The sequence below is a fragment of the Pseudomyrmex gracilis genome, unplaced genomic scaffold (genome assembly GCF_002006095.1).
Source record: "Pseudomyrmex gracilis isolate BER0280 unplaced genomic scaffold, ASM200609v1 scaffold_48, whole genome shotgun sequence".
Classification (NCBI taxonomy): Eukaryota; Metazoa; Arthropoda; class Insecta; order Hymenoptera; family Formicidae; genus Pseudomyrmex; species Pseudomyrmex gracilis.
Window position 1 is genome coordinate 318,022 of NW_018020632.1, and position 19,423 is coordinate 337,444.

A 19,423-nucleotide genomic window follows, 5' to 3' on the forward strand; every position below is an offset into this window, starting at 1 on the left:
TGAATCTCAAGCTGGGCCTGCGAAAGTCACTCACGGGAACACGCGGATCGGGCCATACGCCCAACAACCGCAAGCACTGGCGACTGAGAGCAAACGCGTAACTCAAATCTAAAAAAAAATATGATCGCAAAAGGAAGACGTTATTGCCTACATCTTTATTTATCGTTTCACGAAGTGGATGATTTTGTGTTGTACTGTAGAGAACGCGCGTTTTTTTTAGGTTCTCAGATTACAGAAAGGTTTCTGTAACTTTGTTAATACGGGAAACCAAAAAAAAAAAAAAGAAAGGATTGCAACTCAAGCAAATTTAAGTTGCGTGTCCAACTTCGCCAATTGAAAAAAACTTAGGAGTTTATTTGCACGTCGAGAGAGAAAATTTTTTGCCAGCCCTTGCGACGTAGTTGAATGTCAACTTCGATGCAAGATAAAGTTTCGTGGGAAGTCTATACACCGCTTGCAACAAGCGAACGTTTTTGTGTAATTTTGCAACTAAGAATTCAAAGAAGAACTTTCTTTTTATTTAATAAACAAACAGCAAATAAACAAATACTGTTTTATCGCGTGTCCTTGTTTTTTTTTGTATTTTTAAAGAAATATTTATTTTCTTTAGCAACAATGTATTGTATTATATAAATCTCTTGCAAGATTCCAAAAATAACAGATTGTCGCGGCGAGAACACATTTGTTAATTACCAATTTTTCTATTAAACACACATTGAATGCTTTGCGATAATTAGTAAATTAACTTCGTTTCAGAAATATTGTAGAATGTACAATAAGTAGTAATTAAAAGATGAAGTTTTAACACACTTCTCTCTTTTTATCGCACTACATGCTCTTTTGTCACTAGTATTTTTTTGTAAACTATCCGATGCACACACTTCTCTAATTCTTTCGTCAGGACATATATTCTACCTTCGTTGACATTCATCGTTCACGAAGCGCGAATTATCGTTTGACTGAGGTGGCTCGCCGCGATTCTACTCAACCGTCGTGATTTCGCGCTTGCTCGGTGTACGCGAAGGGTTTAACCCGCCACCATCTGCCAGTATTCTTACAAACCTCTTTCGGAAAATAATCGATAATGGCCACGAGTGGTAGAATATAATTAATGTGTGTCGCTTCCGATATTTTGTGAATATAGCTCGTGTGTTTTTCGGCAAATTGTCCAAGTGATGATGTTTCTTAACAGTTAGTGACATTGTAAGTAGAAACAAATAAAGTGTTCGATTTGCTTTGCAAAAGTATATATTGACAAATAGTGACTTATGATACTTGCGGCATTTTTGGATGAATAATCGATTCTTATTGGTTATACAATTGTAAATAAAAATAATATTCTCCAGCAGTATTTAGTGATATCGGTAAAGAGATGCAAACAAAATGTGAGGATCGGTACGCAGAAATATATATCATACACATCAAGAAACTTATGTTCAGTGGGTATGTATAAACCACAATTTAATAAATTGAATACGTCTTGTACACCTGCCACCAGATGGCATACATATACGAGCGTATTGAAAGAAGAAAAAGAAAGAAAGACAGGAAGTGTGAGTTAGAGAGAAAAAAAAGAGAAAATCAAGAAGCACGGTAGAAGTTCGCGTTATTCTCGCCGGCAACACCTCCGATAGTACCGATCGCTCCGGCAATGTTCCTCGCGGCGTAGTGGTTTTTGCGCCGGCAACACCTCCGATATAACTTTTTTTTACTAAACTGTTTTGAAACGTGACACAAAATAACTACAAACTATATACTGTAAATTTATGATAGAAAATTAATTCAGAAAACAGAATAAACAAAGTTTGCAGAAAACTCAGACCCCGACAATCTGTCGGTTATCTTCAAAGCGGGAAGATGTTTCGCGTCTTCTTGCGTACGACAAACGGTTACTGAGTTGCCACTTCTTCCTTTTTTTTCCTCAAACTAAACATTGAAGAAGATTCTATAGTAAATCGAAACGTTTGTAAACCATTAATAATCTTCGATAAAGAAAAATTTTACTGAAACATCAGGTGTAAAGCGTTATTGTCTTCTCCCTATCTTTTTATTAATTATTAATTATTAAAACATAACAATTATTAATTATTAAAACATAACACGAGCACGAAACATATAATAAGATTTATGTTTTAAAACACATCACGGATGAAAAAGCAGTGGAGTATTGTTTTGTCTCACGTTGCCGTCAATCTTTCATTGCCAACAACGCCGATAAATAACCCATTGATGTTTTCACTGTCTATACAATAAATAAATAAATAAATAAATAAATAAATACAAACAATAAATAGAAGTTACAGATGAAAAATATTTACATTAATGTGTATAAAACTAATTGTTTGATAAACTACAAATGTCTCTGTAAAAAAATACATTGAAATTACAATAATAGAAGAAAACGCGATATATTCCTTCTCTTGGATGTCTTACCATTCCGAACATCTCGATCGAAAATGTTCCAAATTTTCCGGCCGTCAATTTTAATGGATCTGCGGATCGATGCACAATGAGCATTAAATCTTTCGCGTCTTTCGGCGGCAAATCGTACCACTTGCATTCGTGCATGCCGTACGCCATATTAGTGCTCTGAAAATGACGTTTTTATTTTTTGCCCGCACAACGTGCGCACATCATTCCGCGTCGTGTGCGTTTTTACCTCTTTCACGAGCTTTTCGGCGGAATAGCAATAAATATACAAGTTCGATAACACAAGAACGACGTACAACGTGAGAAAACCTAGTTTGAAAATCGACACGTCCAACCGTTCCGTTATCATCTGAAAAATAACACGCGTTGTATGATTTAACCGCGCATTTGTTATTATAGCACTTGTTTTAAAATTTGAAATGTATTAAATTGAACAGCATGTAACAATATAGCGTTCATTTATTGATCATTTGTTAACTACTTGCCGTGTGAATTTGAAAGGTTTGAAAACACAGTTGAAAAGTTAGCGCCAGCATGTGCACGAGCAACACCTCGCTGTAGCAGTTGTCAATTAACTTTGCATTCCTTTCAATAATTAAACATTTACATGTATATTTGCAATATGTTTACATGTTATAATTTTTATATTTTCATATTACTGATATCTCTCGCCTTACTTACGTTTTTTGTGTAAGGCGAGATATATATTGCATTTACAAAGTAATTTTATTACGCGCACAAACGCGGTGAAATTAATTTTTACATTTTGCAATTTACAGTACGAAGTGCCTTGAAAGTTTGACAAACCTAATGAGATGTTCGTGGCGCGTGACAATCGCGGCCAGACTTTTCTTGAATCTCGAAGAAGATGCGGATTCGTCGACCAGATCGTTCAGCTTCTTTCGCAGAATTGTCAATTGTGCGCATACGTGGAGCACGAGTGCCGATACAAAACTGTCGACGGTGCAATTGATGAGACCTGTGTACGCACCGCCTGAGAGCTGAATGAAGAAGGTAATTTCGTAATTCGGACTCTTCTGAACGTTGTAGGGATAAGAGAACCGGTAGACGATAGGTCGTTGCGGCTCGTGCATGCTTCGATAGAACTTGAGGAGGTTGATGCACAGGTAGAACGCGTATCCGTTCGTCGCCAGCGCGTAACATCGAAAGGACAAACTTCTGCCGCGTTTCGCGAGCTTCAGCATTGTGTTTCGTTCCCAGATGTTGTTAGAAGAAGTTATCCAATCGTCCGTGACCGACGTGATCAGCGTCCGGAGTTCTCACAGGTTCGAACGAAAGATATTGATTGATACGTAGACAGTTTTTAATCAAGTTGTTTTAAATAAAAAATGGTTAAAAAAATTATCAATATTGATGGTCGTAATTTCAGTAGTTAAAAAAAGTTAAAAAAAACTTGTTTTCTATGTACGTGTGTTTCTTACTGATAACTTACTTCCGCCGTGATAGAAGGTGATGATCAATTTGCACATTGCCATCAAGCTAAAATTCGCGGATGCGATGTGTTGCACCACCAGAGTCTCGTTACCCCACGCGCGAATCATGTTGGTCAATTGCGGTATGATCACGTAGAAGCTTAAGATGCATGTGACAATCATAAATCGCAAATTGGGCCGACGAATGTCGCTCGAAGGTACAAGCGGATCAGGCCACACGCCCAACAATCGCAAACACGTGCGACTCAGACCGAACGTGTAGGTTAAATCTAAAAAAAAAAAAAAAAAAAAATCGATCGCAGAAGTGTCGTTGCTCAATTTGTAACTTATTATTATTTTAATTATGTATTACTATATTTTTTTATGATTTATATTTGCTACGACACGTCTCTATGTGGGAGGACTGCTACTCAGCGCGGCGGAGTGTAAAGGTTTTAGCTTCCCAGAAAATCAAAGGTTTTCGAAAACTTCGTATTTTTGCCAGAAGAGAAAAAAAAACGTTCTCCACGCAAACCAACCCTTAAAGCAACTTTAATTCGTGGCCAACTTTTGTTCAAAAAAAAAAAAAACGTTCGGATTCATTGTGCAACGCGTCGAGAGAGAAAAATTTTTTTGCCAGCTACGAAGTTGAACATCAACTTCTGCGAACTTTTTGTTGCGAGAGATAAAGTTTTGCGACAAGTTCTACATACACCGCTTGCAACACGTGGTCGTTTTTTTTTTTTCTGCAATTTCGCAACGAATAATTCAGAGAACTAATCGCTCGTTGTAAAAACAAAAATTGTTCGCTACTTCGTTTCGCGTATCCCTTGTGTACATTTAATCGCGCGTTTTTTACGTAATAGTAATTGTACAACATATCATTATCGTATTATATAAATTGCATTGTAAATATATACACGTGATGTGAATATTTTCCGCTTAAGGTGCAAGAAACGACAGATCGTGAACTCGCAGAGAACACGCTTGGTAATTGTTTATTGGCTCTTTTGATTATTATTCCACACATTGAATTTAGCAACTTCAATGTCTTCGTCCGATCAAGTAACTGTGTGTGTCTCGGAGATGTGGAATTTAAATAGAAACTAGAACGTGGAGTCTAAATGATAATTAAAGAAGTATAATTAACACATTCTCTCTTTCTCTCTCTCTCTCTCTCTTTCTTTGTTTTTTATCACGCAACGCTAGTATTATTTCGCGCAGCGTCCGATGCGAACTTATTTCTACTTCTTCTTCGCCGGTACTTGCATGTTCTACCTTCGTTGACACTCATCGTTCGCGAAGCACAAATTATCGTTTGACCGAAGCGCTCGTCTGCTATCACCGCCGTGATTTCGCGCTTGCTCAGTACACGTGTGTACAGGCGTTAACCCGTCACCATCTGTCAGTATCTCTGTAAACCCCTTTCGGATAACAATCCAATCGATAGCGGCCGCGAGCAGTTGCTGCACGTAATCACCGTGCGATCAATCGGATAATTTTTGAAACACAATATTAACAAAACCGTGTTTCGCTTCTTCGACAAGGATGCCGATCATCGATATCCTCCGTGAGTATCCGAGGATACTCGATTCTTTGGTTTCCCGCTCTCAAGCTTCGAGTGCCAGCAAAGAGACGTGATCCCGAATCAAGAGCGGGATATGTGGTGTAACAATAAGAGACACGTGTCGTACAAAAAAAAGACCATCATTTATTTTTATTCGATAAACTTACAGCCACGATACCGGTACGTGTACAAAAGAGCGAGAAAATAAATAATACGTAATGTGTTCGCAAAAAACGCGTTTTGGCGTTTTTTTTTTTCGGATTAGCAATCGCGCAAAAAGGTTCGATCGCTCTCGCGATTTTTTGTTCCCTCCCCTCCCCCCTCCCCCCCCCGACGTCGAAATACAATTACTTATATCTCGGTAATGCAAGCGCGAAATTTGATATTTCGGAAAGCGGGGAAGAATTTATATGATGATATATGCAAATCGAAGCGATAGATCGATTTCGCGCACAAAAAGCGCGCGACCATCAAGAAGAAATATCGCGTGAGAACATGCGGTGTGGGTGTAGGTAAATTTAAATACGGGGGGAAACGCGAGACGGACGCTCTTAACGAGCTCGCCCGCGTTTCTCTCTTAATTATTATAATCTATATATATATATATATGCCTATATAATCGTCTAAAAATTATACGTATGAGTGAATATTAAATAAAATCGCCTCGATGGCAAGTATGTACAATACGTGTATATGTTTGACTCGATGGCGACTTGGCCGGCGTTGTTAACTTAACGCGGCAATCAAATTGCAATGCGCTTTCCCCGACAAGTAAACACATTTTCACATTCGCGAATCGCAACGTCCGAACGCAAATTTTCCGACCGAGTCGCGAACTTTCTTTCCGCCGGCAGCCAAAGAGAGTTCGCGCAAACGACGTTGGTTTTCACAGACCGTGTTTCAAAATTCACTGCCGGTGCTATTTAAAAAAAAAAATCTATAACGCGTTATACGATACAATGAAGTTAAACTGTCTCCGATCATCGGACATTTATTAATGAAATTAGTCACGTAAATATTAAACCAAGCAATTCTCAACGTTTCAATTATTTTTTAAGATGTGTTTTTTTTTTAAACAATAATTTTCCCAACTTTGCGCACACAGAAACAAAGTTCTGCCGTTATAGTTTGTATATGGGCAGCAGAAAACATTTGCCGAATCTACAGAATTGTTTGTTTTATCAGCAAGCAACATTTTGTTGGGGAAACAAAACCTTCAACAGGCTTGGCAAATTTTTTCATTGAGTTATTTGTTTAATAAATGTTCGATTACCGCGGGTGATAATTGTCTCGGGTATTTTACGCATTTTCGATACCGGCGGTTAGGTCTCTCGAAACACAGATTTTTCCGTTCTCGCACACGATTCGAGAAAACTGCGACGAGAAAGTTTTTTTTTTTTTTGTTTTTTTTGTTTCTAAAAGAAAACGTTGGTGGGCCTCGCCTGCGGGCACAGGAAGCTGGAACAGTCGTGTCGCCGCACAGCGTTCATGACCTCCTCGAAGTGACTGGACACGTGACCGACCGCTCCGGGCTGGATTCTGCAAACGGATTAGCGGATCGTTAGAAAGTCGGAGACACACCTCGACAAATGATCGACATCGTACGCGCGGCTAATTACTAATTAGGCGCGCGTTGGATCGCGACGTTTTTTAATCTATCATTCCGTCAAATGACTGCTCGCTCTAATTAACTCGCGTTGATTTTTCTTCCTCTTTTTTTTCCCCCCCAAGACGCGGTGAAAATGCACGCAAGCTGCTCCGAATCGCGTAATTTGTAATAATTATTATTAACTAAACGAGCAATCAATTTGTACAACAAAAAAGAAATCGCGAGAAACGAATATTATTTCTCCTTTTTTTTTTTTTTACGAAAGTTGTAATTACGATGATGATAAGTGGAAATTGAAATAAAAGGGAAAGATGTTGTTTTTGTTTTTCGTTCGTTATCGCAAGTCGCTAGTTTGTGTAATTCGCTAGTTTTAGAGATGCGGTCTCGCATCGTCACGTCAATTCTCATCACGTATGTATGTGAGAACCGCTCGCTCGCGAATATAGCGTGTATTACAACACGCGGTACATGATATAATGCTGCTCTCTCATCGTTGTTGTACACGGATGCGCGCGTTCACACTGAATCGAATTGAATAATAGGCGCCTCACGTGTTGCTGTTGTTAGTGCGGGAAACGCCCGATAAATGCCGTATTTGTCATTAACAACTCGCTCTCGAACAACAAACACGCAACATGCGTGTTCTCTCTCTTTCTCTCTCTCTTCAAGATCTGATACGTTACACGCTGCGAGACACTCGTCTTACGGCGCGACTCTCGACAAAGAGTTCTTTTTCGAAAGAAAGCCGACGATACGCTTTGATATTTTTCAAGAGCGTCTTGTTACACTTTGATATATTTCTATATATGTTATTTGAAATAATATACTTGAAATAAAATTTATTAGATTATTTTCCACACACACACACACACACAATAGAGAGATTTGCTCCTTTCTCTCACTGTAAATTGTTAATATAAGAACGTTTGCGGTGACATCAAAAAGTAATTTTAATACAATTTTATACGTTATACAATTGTTACGGAGATTAAAATATTATTTTTTTTACTTACTATAATAATATATTAATATAATATTACAATGCAATAATACATTTTACATATCGTAAAATATTCTTGATGCAAGTTAAGAACGTGTCACCGTGTAAATATTTTTATAACAATATATTTTTATAATAAAATGTTTATACACGACCAGAGAGAAACACAAATCTCTCTTTTTTGTGCGAAAAGGAATTACATAAATTTTACTCCAAGTATATTATTTATGACAGTTTTTTTTTTTCACACACAAAGTATATCTCGACAGTTTTTATCAGAAAAACGACAAATTAGAATTTTACACGCGAGTGATGAAGGTTAAAATGGCGAACACACACGATCGTCCGGTCTTTTTCTCGGCTTTCGATTGTTTTTTCTCTTCTTCTAACAACGTGTGTTTTCTTATCTCTCTCTCTCTCTCTCATTTTCTCGAATTGTCTTCTTTTTGTTTCTATTGTGCACGTAGTGACCGGCGCGATATCAGAAACAAGGCGCAGCGTCTGCATATAGTGAAACTGTGCTAAGAGGTAAAAGTCGAATCAGTCAGTAGGACGTCGTCGGCGAAAGCTGGAAGAAAGTTTATATCCACGAACTCCGACTGTGTGTGCAAGTTCCGTCCGACTCTGTTATCGGCGAATCCGTTGATACCTCGATTACTCGACAGTTCGAACTGATTTATTTATTTTACCGATCGCGCGATTTCACGAGGAAATATTGTCGCGAACAATATTTTGCTACGGCAAAATTGATGCGAAACTAATTGCGCAACAATATTCATTTCTTGAAATTCCGGATCGCGATATTTTTTAAAATTGAATTTTTGCTTTTAAAAACTGACGTCGACGGAATAAATATTTTTACAGCAAAATACTCACACTCTCAACAAAGCCGCCATCTTCTTCTCCATTATCATCGCAGAGTCGGGTCCTCTCTGGATCATCGCGTCGCAAAATATTTTCTTCGCGCAAGGTGTGTTGGTCCAGTCGCCTTCGATATGAGCGAGTTCGGCCACTTCGACGTTATCCAGATCTTGCAGCGCGTCCCGATCGCTCTCGACGTTTCGTTTACGCCTCCCGTTGTCTTCCTTCTGAAAATTCGCGTCGTTCTCTTCGTCCTTTACCGTTTCCCTCTCAAGATCGCTCCGTTGTTCGTTGTTTTCACGCGTTGACGCTAAGTTCTGCGAGTTGTCGATGTCCTCGACGATCTTCGCGCCTTCGTTCTCCAACGCGTTCCGATCCAACGACGTGCGATCCGCTCCGAAAAAATTCCGTCCAGGCGGAATTCTCGAGCTGCCGTCTTCGATGACCAAAATCGTGTCTTTGTTCGAATGTTTCTTCTTGCTCTTCGGGATCAGAAATTCGGTGATGTCGATGCGACTCGAACCGGCGGGCAGATCGATCTCCACGATCTCGCTGATGGAATCCGCTCCCTTCCTCTGAAACCGTTTGTTACGCACCAGGTTTCTCACCTCGGTGTCCGTCTTGAAAATGTCCAGATAATCGAGACTCCGTTTGCGTCTACGCCCGCCGGTTTCCACGTACTCGCCCTCGTCCACCACTTGCTTGCTCTCTCTGTTCTCGGTTCTCTCGTTGTTTTGTTTGTCCTCTTCGAGCACCAGGAATACTCCGTCGCTGTCCGTCGAGTCGGCGCTCTCGTTCTCCGCCGGTTTAACTTCCCGAGGAACATTTTGCAGAACGTAAAGCGTCTGCAGAGTCGCTCCGTTCGGAGTTCCCTCGGAGTTCTCTTGGATCGTCTTCAAGTACGACCCGGACTCTTCCAGGGCTCGCTTGTGCTCGAGATCGAGATCGTCGACGTTCGATCGCTTCAGAACGTCGACGTCGAGATACCGACCGACCGCAACGGCGCCAATGCCGAGAGCGGCGCCGGACGCGACCAGACCCAGAGCCGGTATCAGAATGCTTGTGCCCGATGCCACCGTGCCGATCTTGTCCTGTGCCTCCTTGCCCCTGGACAGACCGAGATTCTGCGAGATCTTGTGCGTGGCCTCCACCAGCGGATCGATCACCGGCCTGGTGAACTGCGAGACCCTCTCGACCCCCGTGGAGAACTGATTCTTCAGATTCTCCGAGATCTTCACCCAGAAGGGCGGCTCGTTCGGCCGTTTCAGACCGTAGAAGTGCTGATTCGGATAGTAGTTCTTCACGGTGTAGGTGTCCACGATGTTCTTGTCGTTCAGCACGTACTTCTTCTTGTAACGTTGTTCGGTGGCGGTGAACGAGTGCTGATTCTCCGGGAAGTTGTCGGGCCGTCGTTTCTCGTTCTTCAGAATCTTGGCCGGTTGCACGCCCAATTCCGGATGCGCGTACTGAAGAACCGGGGCGCGCGCGCCGGGTTTCAGAGCCACCGGCGCGATCGTTTGGCTCTCGGGTGTGTAACGCTGCGAAATCGGATAGTTGGCGATCCCGTCCGGGTGAAGCATCCTCTTGTGAACGCTCGCGCGATAGTGCTCGTTGCGCGGCTCGTACACCTCGGCCTTCAGCGCCTCGTTCTTGTAATTCCTCGGATCCCACTCGAAGTACACGTTGCGCCCGTTATCGTCGTAATTACGGCTGTATCTGCGGCAAACGAAAATTGAAAAGATGATCGAGAGCGCGTCTCGGTCGAATTTAAGATCGATCGTCTTCGTATAAAATGACCAATAACGCGCCCGTGTGTATTTTTATTAATAAAAAATTTGCCGCGCGACAATTTATTTGAAAACAATTTAAAAAATTGATAAAAATTAATTCTTATTTATTATTTTTTTTTTTTAAATAAAATATGTTAAATAAATGTTAAATATATTATTGATTGTTATTGATAGAAATGTGAAATTTATTTTTTAACAAATTCGCACAGTTTTTATGTAAAAATTTACCTTCGATTGACGTCCTTGAAGAATTTCTCGAACTTCTGTCTCTTTTCTGCGCCGTCGGCGGAAAAAGACCCGACGACGGAGGATTCGCCGGGACTTTCCCCTTCGGTCGCGGTCACCAATTTGTTATTAATAACTCGGGCGTTTCTCCAGGTCTGTATTTTGTCAATTGGATCGTCGGGCACCCTCGTGCCGTGAATCACCGGCGTCCCGTCGACGTCCAGCGACATGGACGATCTCTTCGGCACGGCTTTAACGCTGATCTCCGACCGGATTGTCACCTCCGGCGGCACGTGTTTGCCGTCTCTGTTCTTGGACAAGTTGGCACCGATGTTCGTTCTCGTTGATGGTCGAGACTGATGCGGTATGTACGTGTAATAAAAACCACGCTCGTTCTTGCTTCCGCTTTCGTTCTCGAGTTCGAGATTTCGCTGAGCCCGGTCCTGAAAGTTTCTGGCGAGCACAATACCGCCGCCGATCTCGGGCTTGTTGAACCTGCCGTAATTCGTTCTCTCATTCTCGATGATTTTCGAATCTTGGGGCGGCAACGGCTTCCAGTTGCGATATTCCTCCACCTCGTCCTCATCCGTTGGCTCGTCCTGTTTCAAAACTCTTCCGTTCGCGTCCAGCGGCGTCCAGTTCCCGTAATCGATCGCGCTGTTGTTGACAGTCTGACTCCTCTCGGAAGGCAACGCCGTCTGATCGGTCCGAACAGCGTCGTTCGGTTTTTCGTCGTTTTTCGGTTCGGAAATTTTCGAGAACGTCGCTTTGATTTGTTCCACTTGGGCTTTCTCGAGCCTTCGGACTTCTTCCTTCTTCTTTCTGGCCTCGTCCCCGTCGTTGCTGAGCTTCGTCACGCTTTGGACGTTCGCCAAAGAAGAATTAGTCCCGTTCTCGGCGGTGACATTCGACACTTCCTGCGGAAGTTTCGGCGCGGAATTGTTCGAGTTGTTGTTGTTGTTGTTGTTGAAAACGAACGACGACTTGTCTCGACGCTTGACGATCAAAGTGGCCAGGTTTCCCTCGCTCGTTCGCACCTTCAGCTCCTCCGTCTCCCCCGGAAGACTTCGGGAAACCTTCAACATCGTTCTAGCGTAACCCGGTTTGGGTAATTCGCCACCGCGAGCGCTGAGCGCCAGTGTCGCGAGAATCAGAAGAGAAGTAATCTGAAAGAGATGCGATTAAAAAATTCCGCGACTCTCTCGACATTTTCTTGCTAATCTGTGTGTTTTAACATTTCTCCACGCATTAAATTTCGGAGAAATTTTCCAGTGAAAAACCAAAAATAAAATTAACTCTTAGAGGAGCGGCATTTTTTTTTTTTTTTTTTTGAAGTGAAATCTTGTAGATTTTGTATCCAGAACTTATATAAACATTTACACCGCGTGTTTTTTTTTTTATGCGGAAATTAATGGAATTGATTCTCACAGCCACTGCAGTGGCTGCCGGTTCCCTAAAGGGTTAAAAAAATTTAATTATTTTACAATTGTCTTTTCTTTTTCAGAAGAACGAAGTTCACGCGTACTCAATTACACTTTGGAGATAAAATAAATTTAATAATTATTTATAATAATTTTAAAAATTTATCAAAACATTGAGAGTTTGGTGTCGGCGATTACAAACGCAAAGATGAGACGGAAAAACGTGATTGTGCGAAACATTTGTAATTTTTAGACGTGCAAAAACTTTTTCGCCTCTCACTGCGATCTCACGACACGACCAATTGTTTGATAATTTCACCGACACTTGGGGTGACGTGACGGATCTCATCAGAGATATTGCGCGTCGTAATTCTTGCGCGAGCGCGAGCATGCGTTTGGTGTTGCGTACATGCGATTGCGTCGTACAGGCGATTGAGGAACGGCCGCTTGGTGCTTGGAATGTGAAATGAGTTGAAAAAGATTTTTGAAAGTTTCGGCCTTACACACACTGTGTGTGAGAGCTTCCTAAGAGAGAAGAGCTTCGTGTTCGCGCGCGAAAACAGAAGACGAAACGCGCTTCTCGAAGCTCGCGAGTTTCGAATTTTCGAGCGATCGAGCGATGAAAACATCGATGTCGAAATCTCTCGACAACGTTCGCAAAACGAGTCATCGAACGAGTCAGCTCAATGCCTTTCCCCTCCCCTGCCCCCCCCCCGCCGCCCCCGGCATTGAGAGAAATTTAATAGCTCGCGGAGATTGCCGCGGATTCTTTCCCGACATTAGAAAATAGCAATGTAGTAACTGAGAGCGGACGGGTTACTTTCTATTATATCAAACTTGACGATTACCCCCGATTGAAATTACATGCGCATCCGTTCCGTGTGTGAGAGAATCTCGCGCGGCGAAAATTATCGCGGCTGACTCATTGAGGCGCCTGTTGTGTAAAGTAAAAAAAAAAACAAAAAAACAAACAAAAACATCACGGCGAAAATAAACGACGAACGGACATAACGGAACGCATCGCACGCAAATATATATATATATATATATATATATATATACTATACGTGGAACGCGTTCAAGTCGTCGGCAGGTCAAAATGATTCGTTCGGGAATCGAGCGCTTCACTCGCGCGATTATTCAATTCGCGCTATCGGTCATCTCGTTTCGAGCACATCCTGTCTAGAATAATCGCCCGACGATCATTAAAACGACAACCGGGCATTTGCCGTGGCGTTGACGTTGGAAAAAAAAAAAAAATACTTTCTAATCGCGCGCGCGCGCGCGCAAGCGCAAACATCAGGACAAAATAAAATAAAATCGTGAAAGGTGGTTCTGGACCGCGCGCGCGTGAGCCATCGCCCGCAAGTGAAATGGAACGACATGCTTTCCCCGTGCACGTTTTGCCGCGATATACGCGCGTGCACTAAAACTCGTCGTCTATACGGTCGGTGCGTTCTGTGCGTACGCGTACGCAGCGCGCGGAGTACGCACGGTACGATCCACTTTTTCCATTCGAGTGAACTTTCGATCGCCAATTGTCAACTGTTAAACGTTTCCGACGGAAACAAACGCGGCGGACTGTTTTTTTTTTTTTATAATCGGCCGTACACACATTATTTTCGTCGTTATTGTTGCGAGAATTGAAACAAAAATATTTGACGAGATTTTTAAATAATCTCCAAGCTATTGCGTTTGCGTCGAATAATTGACAAAAAAAAAAAAAAAAAAATTGCTTCGCAGATCGCGAATTAATGAATTTGTTAAATTAATAATCCAACTGGAAGCACACGAGAGAGAGAGAGACAAAAATTGAGTAACAGAATATTGTCTCCCTTAGTTACGTTGCGTCATTGACGATCCGTCTGTGTTGCGATTACTATCTTTCTTTTTTTCCAGGTCTGAAATTATTTTATCTCGAGACTACAAACAATCCGAAATTATTTCTCAACGCATCGAAGAGACACGCCGAGGCTACAATTCATTTCTTCGCACTTTTCAGGTCGGATTTCACCGTGTATGTGTGTGTGTGTGTGTGTGTGTGGGACAAAATCTCGGCCGGTTTAATTCCGATGAACTGGTGTGTACGCATTAAAGTGCATCACGCGCTGGAAGAAACACATGATACAAACGATATATGCGTGGCACCGATGCACGTCACCTACGGTTTCCGCTCCAGAAAGTCCACAGGTCGACGTTAATTGCACGGCAATTACTCGTCGATCTAGATCTTATTTTTTTTTTTTTTTTTCGATGTCGCCCACGCGCTTACAACGCGTCGACCCGCGATCGACCGGGGGCTTCCGTCCGGGCACGCGTGTCGACGATCGATTGCGCGCGCGCGCGCGCGGATGTCGTAAAGGATCATCATCATCATCATTCCGTCGGGATTGATCGCGCGTCGATCGATTCGCGCGTGCGGATTCGTTCACGGTGCGTTATTGAGCCGATGGCGAGCCGAGATAAGTCCCTCGTTTGTATACACACACGCGTATATATATATATACGTATACGTTTACGTAATCAACCAGAAGCGACGGCTTATCCTTTCTTTTCTCGCGGATTTAATTAATTACGTCGTTCTTCTTAGCTCGTCTCCCGCATTTCGCATTCATATGTGAGGCGATTCACAGGCGATATTGCGCGTAGATATCGCACAACGCGTCCGGTTGTGTACGCGCGCATTTATCAATCAAACTTCCTCCTAATTAGCCGCCGATCGCACTTAATTGCTCATAAATATTTAACAATCGAAGACTGTTGAATCAAGGACAATTGTTTTTTTGTTTTTTTTTTTTCACGGAGGAAACCTATTTTTCAAACACAGAAAGCAACTTTAAACGCATGAAAGTTAAAATGACGATGAGATCGCAGAAATGTTTCGCGACTCGTAGTCGTGTTCTTGTCTCGACCGAATGTTTTCGACCGAAAATGTGTACTTGGCGTATTGTAGAAAATAAAGATTGGAAAAAAAAAATAAATCAATTTACCTGGCATTTTCCCATCGTGTTTCTCGAGAGAATCTTCCTTCGGCAATCTCCAGAAAAAAAAAAAAAACAAACAAACAAACAAATATACGTGGAACAGCGAGAACAATTACGAAGAACGTCCGGGAAGGACTCTCTACTCCTCACAGGATCGCATAATTCGCGAATAATAATCACCCGAATTGTTGTCGCGAAACGAATCTCTCCGACTTGACTCTTGAACGAAGAGAAAAGAAGAAGGAGAAAACGCGAAACGAAACGACGTATCTCTTCGGAGGTTCCGCTCCTACGCACCTGTTGACTCCCGGAATATCTTGGCAAGACTGACGGACGCGCACAGCCGTTGGCTCCTCGTGCGCCCGACCGACGTAGGAGAGCCGAGACTTCTCTCCGACCTACTTCTACTCGCGCCTTCGCCTTCTTCCGTGGCCGCGCGCGAGACGTCCTCGCTTTAACCCTTTCCGGGTCCTTTTTGCCAAATCAGCTGCTAGGAAACAAGTTATCTGACAAGACGATTAGAGATCGGCAATTGTCATTAGAAAATATATACCGTTACTCTCCCACGTGAATTATCATAGTGGGAGAGGAGAGATCGCGCGATTCGGAAGAGTGGGAACGTGTGTGTGTGTGTGTGTGCATGTGTGTGTGTGTGTGCGTAATAAAATACCTGCGACATATTAACGTTTACTGATTTTTTTTTTTTTTTTTTTTTAATAAAGAACAAATGATTTCTGTTTGAGCGTTACGAGCGGAAGAAAAGAATCAAGAGAAGTTCTGCAGAAAGTTCTTTTTTTAGAAATTCGAAATTATAATCGGTTTGCGATGCCGCGGCTTTTTTTTTTTAATTTCCTCATATGGTCGTAAAAATTGCGGAGAAGAGAATCCGCTTAATTTGCAGTTCGATTCATCATCAAAATGTCAATCCTTGCTTTGTCAACAAGAAAATTTTATTATGCAAATTAATTAATTAATTTTTTTGTTCACATTATCGCGTGTCGGCCTGTGTGCAAAAATTATGGAAAATATTTTGCGTGTAAGAAAACTTGTATATGGATGAATTTTTTTTTTTTTTATAATTAGATAATCAATATAGAATATTGCGATGAAAAAAAAAAAGAAAACGTTTCATCGGCGAGAAATAAAGAAGAAGAACCCCACTCTTTGGGACGTTTCTCCCCGCACGTATTTAATGCAATTTTTATTTATGCCGTGACGAAATTAATTTGTGGAAATAATGCGACACTTCCGTTTGCTCCAATTACCCGATCATTGCGAGACAAATTTGCATATTCAGGACGACGGTCGGGCCACGTCATTACATCTTTATCTCCAGTTTCTTCTCCTCTTAATACTTTCTCGGTGCTCGTATTTCGCGCTTCATTTCTCAACTTTGCACCACTTTCATTTCTCGGACTCGGAGCTCTCAGAGATTTTCGGATTGCAAAATTTTGTCATTTTACTAACATTCCCGCACGCTTGATGTTTTTTTTTTTTTTTTTTATCGGTCTCAAAACTTTATATAAATTCCAGGATCCAGCTGTTTCGTCTCGAAACTTTGATATTTAATTTTCGACCTTTGCGTTTTTTTTTTTTTTTTTTTCAGATTGTAAGTTTTGATTTCTTTTAATTTTCAAAGTGTGTGTGTGCGCGCGCGCGCGCGAGCCGAACACGCGACCGCGATCTCGCTGTGAAGTATCTCGAGATTAGCTCATTGTTATAACAAATCGCAACCGTTAAAGATGTCACCGTTTTTTTTTTAATTGCAATCCCGAATGAATCAAGATGAAACAAAAGAATAGACGGACGATCTCTCTCTAATGACAATGTGTTGGCGACTCGCTTCGCGCACGCACCGTTTCGAACATTTTTAAACTTGGTCTTGTTTTGCTTGGCACGCGTTTTAATTAAATTTGCACACACACGCTCGACAACAATCTCGGTGACGTAGTATCGCATCTTTGTATAAATGCAATAATCGCGCGCGCGCGTTTTGGAAACAAACGCTGATTGATTGAATTATCTCCTTTTCACAATCGCCCTTACCCCGCTTACGGATTAAATAAATCATGTCAAACGCGCTATATACGTACAGTGTTCTTTTTCCGCTCGAAATGACTCATCAGAAAGAGACGCTAAAACGGTAATTATCGCATCTCGCCGCGCGTTTTAATTGTACGTCGTGAAAACGCATCATCTTCTTTTCTTTTTTGCATCGCGCGTTAGCGAGTTTTAATTATCGGGCGCGCCACCAGATCTCTATCACGAAATTCCTGAGTCGCCCGAAACCTCGTCGTCTCTCGGCAGCCGGTTTAATTTTCAAGTTCACGAACGAGACGACGACGCGCCAGGCCGGTTCGGCGGAGAACCGGAAGAGACGCGTTCCTCCTCGCGAGAGAGGTCGCGGCGGAGTTCAGAGACCCACCAGTGAAAGTCGATCGGTTAAATGACGGCGGCGATGCACACACCTGTGTAACGTCCTATTCTTCTTCGCCCGCGGATATCACGTGTTCTCTTCTTTCTGACGAAATCTCTTTGATTTTTTTCTTTTTTTTTTCTTTTTTGCTTTCGACGATCCAAACGAGAACGTTTGTTGCGTTATTTAAAGTATATGTTTTAAGGAATATTTATTGTTATTATCAAGACCAAGAGTATAAAACTTTCACCTGGTTACTATTGTAAATGAAGTCTTTGGTGAAATTAAGCTCGTTTTTTAATTAATTCACATTGTGAATCCTTGGAAAAACACAATGTTTTCGCGGACATCTGATCCTGTAAATCACCCACCAAACTTGATTTCGAGCGATTTTTTAAAATGAGATGTCTCAAAAATTATCGAAAAACTAACGGGGAAATTTCTAGAAAATAAAAAAAATATCAAAACTAATATTATTTTCTTAATTTAGAATGTTGAATAAAAGTCCACGAATTTTTACAAATGTTTTGCAACGTTTTGACCAATAAAAAGTCACGTCGGACATAAATGTCAGGGTTTACAAAATTAGGATTGAAAAATTTCTGAAATAAAAATACAAATACGCTCGTGTAGCGAGACAACAAATAAATATAACAAAAAAATCATAGATATATATTTCGAGCAAAAATAGATGTTACGTGTATTTAAACAAAAAATTAGTCTCTTAATTTCTTTTATCGTGTTGTTATTATTTTGCGACTGAAGAAGACTCTTTAATTAAAAATCTTTGATTTGTTCAAATTTATTTTTAAAATCTATTTTTGCTCGAAATATATCGGACCTTTGTTGCATTATGGTCGTGAAATTTTTACACCCGACAAATCTTCCGAAAACCACTTCGATTCTTTCGATTTCTCACGGTTCGAGAACCGCCGCGAGTAATATAGATCAGTAGGTAAGTGTGGCCCGTAGTAACGCATACACGCGAAGAGGAGAAAGAGAGAAATTGCAGTGTTCCCTTGAATGCAGCACGTGACTAATACAGCGTATTATCGCAGTTAACATTTATGACAGTTGAGTGTGTGCGCTCCTCGCGTGCTTTGATCATTTTTCTTCGCGTTCTCGCTTCACGTCATACATATATTTTCAATTGCGCATTCGAAACTGCTAATTTTAGCGCAAGTAATAAACCGTTCAACGAGCGTTGCGTGCCGGACATTTGCCGCGTATATGAATTAATTTGTCTCAAATCCTCGAACAAAAGTAATTTAAATACCGCGCAAATAAAATTCATATCGTCGAGATTATTAGAAAGGGCTCCAGTCTCCTCGTTACCGAGGCCTCGTCGTCGGCGATTCGAGTGTCTTGTTCATTCGTGTCATTGTCTTCGCATCTCTCCGGCAGACGAGAGATGAGATTGTCTAATTATCGTGTCTCGGCGAGGAGAAAAGTCTTGGTCCACGAATGGCCGACTAAATCACGTAACGAGTTTCTCTTTTTTGCCTCTCCGAAGGGTCAACATCCGGTTTTCGGCACATGTCTTGTGAAAAATTCGACGCGCAAACGCGCTCGGCAATGAGTGTTAGTACGTTTTTTTTTTTTTTTTTTTTGTTTCTTTTCCCAAGCGCGCGAACTCTTGCGCGTTTTAAAATTTGCTTTCGCGCGACGACATGTAAATTAGACGTGT

The 19,423-nt window shown here is 41.6% G+C and overlaps 3 protein-coding genes across 3 annotated transcripts in view; all 3 read right to left on the reverse strand.

The window, feature by feature from the left end:
- The window catches only part of LOC109853460 (odorant receptor 13a-like), a 3,615-nt gene extending 2,684 nt beyond the window's left edge, over positions 1 to 931 (reverse strand). Inside the window, exons 1-2 of the mRNA XM_020425611.1 lie at positions 916 to 931; positions 8 to 108 (exon numbers count right to left, since the gene is read on the reverse strand). Of these exons, the coding sequence (XP_020281200.1) occupies positions 8 to 108; positions 916 to 931 (117 nt within the window). The remainder of the gene's footprint in view (positions 1 to 7; positions 109 to 915) is intronic.
- A 1,257-nt stretch (positions 932 to 2,188) lies between these two features.
- On the reverse strand, positions 2,189 to 5,457 carry LOC109853433 (odorant receptor 13a-like). The gene is made up of 7 exons (XM_020425568.1): positions 5,142 to 5,457; positions 3,884 to 4,153; positions 3,238 to 3,709; positions 2,916 to 3,015; positions 2,660 to 2,779; positions 2,434 to 2,589; positions 2,189 to 2,242 (listed from the first exon to the last, which is right to left on the reverse strand). The coding sequence occupies exons 1-7, from the start codon at positions 5,155 to 5,157 to the stop codon at positions 2,189 to 2,191; spliced, it is 1,188 nt and encodes a 395-aa protein (XP_020281157.1). The 5' UTR covers positions 5,158 to 5,457.
- A 97-nt stretch (positions 5,458 to 5,554) lies between these two features.
- Positions 5,555 to 15,661, reverse strand: LOC109853430. Its single transcript, XM_020425565.1, has 4 exons — positions 15,327 to 15,661; positions 10,919 to 12,081; positions 8,916 to 10,616; positions 5,555 to 6,969 (listed from the first exon to the last, which is right to left on the reverse strand). The coding sequence occupies exons 1-4, from the start codon at positions 15,339 to 15,341 to the stop codon at positions 6,846 to 6,848; spliced, it is 3,003 nt and encodes a 1,000-aa protein (XP_020281154.1). The 5' UTR covers positions 15,342 to 15,661; the 3' UTR covers positions 5,555 to 6,845.
- Positions 15,662 to 19,423: the final 3,762 nt, after the last annotated feature.